Here is a 4,440-nt window from a genome sequence, read left to right as displayed (position 1 = left end):
CACACACACACACACACACACACACACACACACACCGAGAGAGAGAGAGAGAGACCAGCAGTACATCCTGCACAGCGGGAGGGGAGGAGGGGAAAGAAAGGCAGCAACTTGTACAGATTATCTGTAAATTATAAGGATTTTACATCATTTTGCAGGTATACAGACATATAGAGCAATCTCACGGATTTTTTCAAGTCTTACGGATATTTTAAAAACCCCATTTTCAAATTTATCTAACATGTCAGAGCCTATAGGACGATTTAAAAAACAATAAATAACATCAAGCAGCCATCTTCCAACCTGTTCTGCTGCTAGAAAAAAGTTACTTTTCCCTCTCTCCTTTCCTCCTGCTTCGCAGCAGGCGCTTTCATGTCCGCAACTGCCCCCCACCCCGCGGGTGCGGGTTGTAAGGATTTTCTGCAAAATTTATGGATTTTTAGGGCTCTTTATACAGGTAAACTACTTTTATTCCTGATTTAAACTAGCGATCATGTGAGCAGCTGCAGTTGTATGCTTTTATTTTTTTCTGTCAGGCTGTCGGAGCGCTCCTCCTCCTCTGTCCGGGGCTGGTGTGGGGTGAAAATCCTCCACCTCAGACGTTCAGAGATGTAACTGTCTGCGATACTGTGGTCATTTTCCATGTAGCATCAATTATGCTAATGCTACCTGTCACGTTCTCTCGTCCTGGCCACACCTCCGCTCTCTAACCCCCCCTCCCCTACCCACTTTGATGCATTTTTCAAATTTCGCCTTGGGGCGGAGTTATCTTTTCACAGGGGGGTAAGATACACTTTAAAAAAATTCACCTTATTCAAACCATTATGGCTATAACTTTTGAATTTTGTAACTTGCACACATTTTGAAATATTTATTATTATTTACTTTTTTTGTCATTGAAATAAAAGGAAGAGTTTGTGCTCTTCTGTACTTGCTTCATTTTGAACATTTAGCTACTCTTTTGCTTGTTTTAGCTTTTAGCTATTCTTTGTCTTTTTCCTCTTACATATTGTTCTGTCAATCTTAGCTTTTTGCTCCAACTTCTCTAATTTTGGCTTTTAACTATAGTTTTGCTGTTTTCTGGCTAATGGTTGGCTAGTTTAAACTTTTAGCAATTTCTTTTGCTAGTTTTTCCCCATTAGCTCACATTTTCTTGATCTTAACTTTTAACCACTTCTTTTCTAATTTTAACTTTTAGCGTTTAGCTTTTAACGTTTAGCTTCTTTATGCTTTTAGCTACTATTTTGCTAATATCAGCTTTTTGCTACGTCTTTGCTGGTTTTATTTTTTGGCTAGTGCTAATTTTAGCTTTTATCTACTGCTTTTTTGTTTGTTTTGCTACAGTTTTGTTAGTTTTATCTTTTGGCTTGTGTTTTGCTTGTGTTAATTTTTTTGGCTTGTTTTAGCTACCGTTTAGCTGTTTCATGGTTATAGCTACCGTTTAGCTAATATCAGCTTTTTGCTACTTCTTTGTTGTTTTTTTTGGCTAGTGCTAATTTTCGATTTTAGCTGTTGCTTTGTTATGTTTTTAGCAAGAGCTTTGCTAGCTTTATTGTTTAGCGTTTGTCTAGCTGGTTTTTTGTTTTAGTTAGTGTTATGCTAATTTTAGCTTTTTTAGCAGCTTTGTTGGTTTTATGTTTTACCTGGTGTTTTTCTAGTTAGCTAGTGCTTTGATGGTTATACTTTTCAGCAACTATTTTGCTTGTCTTAGCATTTAGCTCATGTTTTGCAGATTTTATTTTATTTTTCCTGCTTGTTTTAATTTTATGTAATTCAAGCTTCTGCAAAATGTTTCAGCAGTACTTAGAATTCATTTATTCTCAGAAATCTGAAATTTCTTGTTTTCTATTTTCATTTCTCTCTGCTGAAGAGGGATGGATATTTTAGCTGGAACAGATGAAGCTAAAATTAGCATCAGCTGCAGCAAACAACTCAGACATCCCAGACTTTCCTAACCTCGTCGTAAAGCTTCACATCCATCCTGCACTGGTCCGCGGGCCACAGGAGGACCGAGCTCACACAGCTAATGGGCAGCGTTTCTAAGACGGTGACGCTCCCACTGCACGACTCGTTGTTTTCATTTGACGTCAAGCTGTTTTTCCTCCATTGGTGATCTTCTTCGAGCAGATAGAGGGTTTCTCTGGTTGCCAGAACGGTCACAGGCATCCAGGTGTCCTCTATTAGAAAACAAAACAAAACAACAAAAAATAAGAATGAACTTTAAATAAAACTCTACTTAAATCATTAGATGTAAATTTACCACAAAGAACCTTGGAGTCAACACATTTCAAAACTTAACCGACATATAAATGGGTTTAAAATGCAGTGTGGTAGTAGCTGAGAGTCATTCTTAATACACACTCTGAGCTCCAACTGATCATGTGACATCTTTATTCAAATTCTGACATGCAGCTAATATGCTATTTTTTTACATTATGCAATGAGACAGTAACAATTTAAAACAGGCAACCAGCTTGTTTTTAGTTTATTTTAGCACCTCCCACCCAATACTTTTTATTCTTTCAATGTTTTACAAACATTAATGATAATAGCCATAATGTTTACACTTGTATATTAATTTTCAACACACAGTTACCATTAAATATTTACCATTTTCTCAGAGCTGGTTATAAACGCACTTTAGGAAAAGAATCAGAAGAAAAGGAGCAATCTGCTGCACTGCTGCGTTTGCAAAAAGAGACGGCATGTCTGGACTGTTATTGTGATGTTTTACACCCAGCCAAGGGATTATGCATGCGTTAAATATTGGAAAATTATTAGTCCTTCCATATTTTCTATCATATACACATTTAAAGATGAGATCACGATGAGTGGATTCATGTTTTTTTGGATTGTTTTGTTCCCCAACCACAAAAATCTGTTTTCAAAGCTCTTGCAATGACTTTAGTGTATTGGAATTCAAATATTTTTGATTTTTATCATTTCACGTCAGAATGTGTAAATTAAAAAAAAAAAAACATTTTAAATTTAACTAGCCAATATTACCCAGAATTTTGCTAAAAATCAATCCAGTAAGTACAGAATAATAACCTCTACAAGAGCCTAAATATGGATAATTGTATTGTACAGATTCCTACAGCATGTCCTTAACATGGAAAGTATCATTAATTATTATTAAACATTTCTAAGCAGCACTTTTACCACTTAGATATGCTGGATACTTTAGGCAAAAACTGAAAAGCTAAATCTGTCTCGTTGTCCTGGCGATAACTTGGTAAATATTATCCCCTAAAGTTATGATTTTTTTGTCATATTCCTGATTCATGTTTTCCCAGAAATAAAGGGATTCTGAAGTAAAAACACCTGGTTGTGTTGACATGAAATATGGAATTAGTTTCTCCTTTTATAAAGTATAATCAAACACAAAGTTTAGACCTCCAACAAAACCCTGACATGGGTGGCATATCTCCAGCCGAAATGTTTGGAGTTCTGACCTTTTACCTTCTGACCTTGTTCTGTAGGCAACAGTTACAGATCACTGATAGAAAACACTTTATAAAAGGGTCTCTGACGTGTTCAGACTGGGCTGGATGAAATTCCACAGCCGTGCTTAGCTTTGCTCAGCCTCCAACTACTTTAGGCTTTAAATTAAATATTTCTCCTGCAGCGCAGGCTGACGTAAACCCTGCAGCTCCGATACATTTGGTCCTAACCACATGCATGCAAATACAGTCATCTGTCAAAGCCGCTCAGTCTAAACAATGTATTTCTGCCTCATTTATTGGCAAAGGTTACGGGGCTTGTTGACAGGCGCCTCACGTCAGCGGCTGGCCACAAATCACCTCCTGTTTTCTACATTTTGCTCCTAGCATTTCTTTTCTGGTCGCAGTCCTCCCCTTTAGCACTTCATTGAGTTTCTTCAGTGTTTCTAGGGCTCGCCAGAATTAGTGCCACCTCATTTCTTTCTTGTATTTTTGGGTGAACGCTGATTCAGCATTCAAACTACTGGTTTCCTTGTTTTTATTTTTCTGCACTTTTTGCAGCCGAACTGCTTCTGGACACTTTGTGCTATTTTAGCCGTTCATACACCAAAACATTTAGATCATTCAGAAGATGGATGCTATGACTTATTTTTTGTTATTTTTTTAAGATACAGCAGGTAAAACAAGTATTGAACACGTCACCATTTTTCTCAGTAAATATATTACTAGAGGTGCTAATGATATGAAATTTTCACCAGATGTTGGCAACAACCCAAGTGAGCCATACACACAAAGAAATCAAACCATAAATGTCCAGAAATGAAGTTATTTGTAATAATGTGGAATGGCACAGAGAAAAAGTATTGAACACATGAAGAAAGGGAGGTGTAAAAAGGCATGGAAAGCCAAGACACCAGCTGAATTCTCTCAGTAATTTGAAAGCAAGCCTGCCCCTTGAGCTGGTTCAGTCACAAATGATGGCCAGGTATCACACAAGAAC

The 4,440-nt window shown here is 37.1% G+C and overlaps 1 protein-coding gene across 3 annotated transcripts in view; it reads right to left on the bottom strand.

The window, feature by feature from the left end:
* stk11ip (serine/threonine kinase 11 interacting protein) overlaps positions 1-4,440 on the bottom strand; it is a 100,036-nt gene that overhangs the window by 1,952 nt on the left and 93,644 nt on the right. For all 3 annotated transcript variants that reach the window (XM_014020707.1, XM_014020705.1, XM_014020706.1), the window contains one exon: positions 1,954-2,174. In XM_014020707.1, coding sequence (XP_013876161.1) covers positions 1,954-2,174 — 221 coding nt within the window. The remainder of the gene's footprint in view (positions 1-1,953; positions 2,175-4,440) is intronic.

Source organism: Austrofundulus limnaeus, unplaced genomic scaffold, assembly GCF_001266775.1.
Source record: "Austrofundulus limnaeus strain Quisiro unplaced genomic scaffold, Austrofundulus_limnaeus-1.0 Scaffold264, whole genome shotgun sequence".
Taxonomy (NCBI): domain Eukaryota; kingdom Metazoa; phylum Chordata; class Actinopteri; order Cyprinodontiformes; family Rivulidae; genus Austrofundulus; species Austrofundulus limnaeus.
This window is presented reverse-complemented; position numbering and strand designations above follow the sequence as displayed.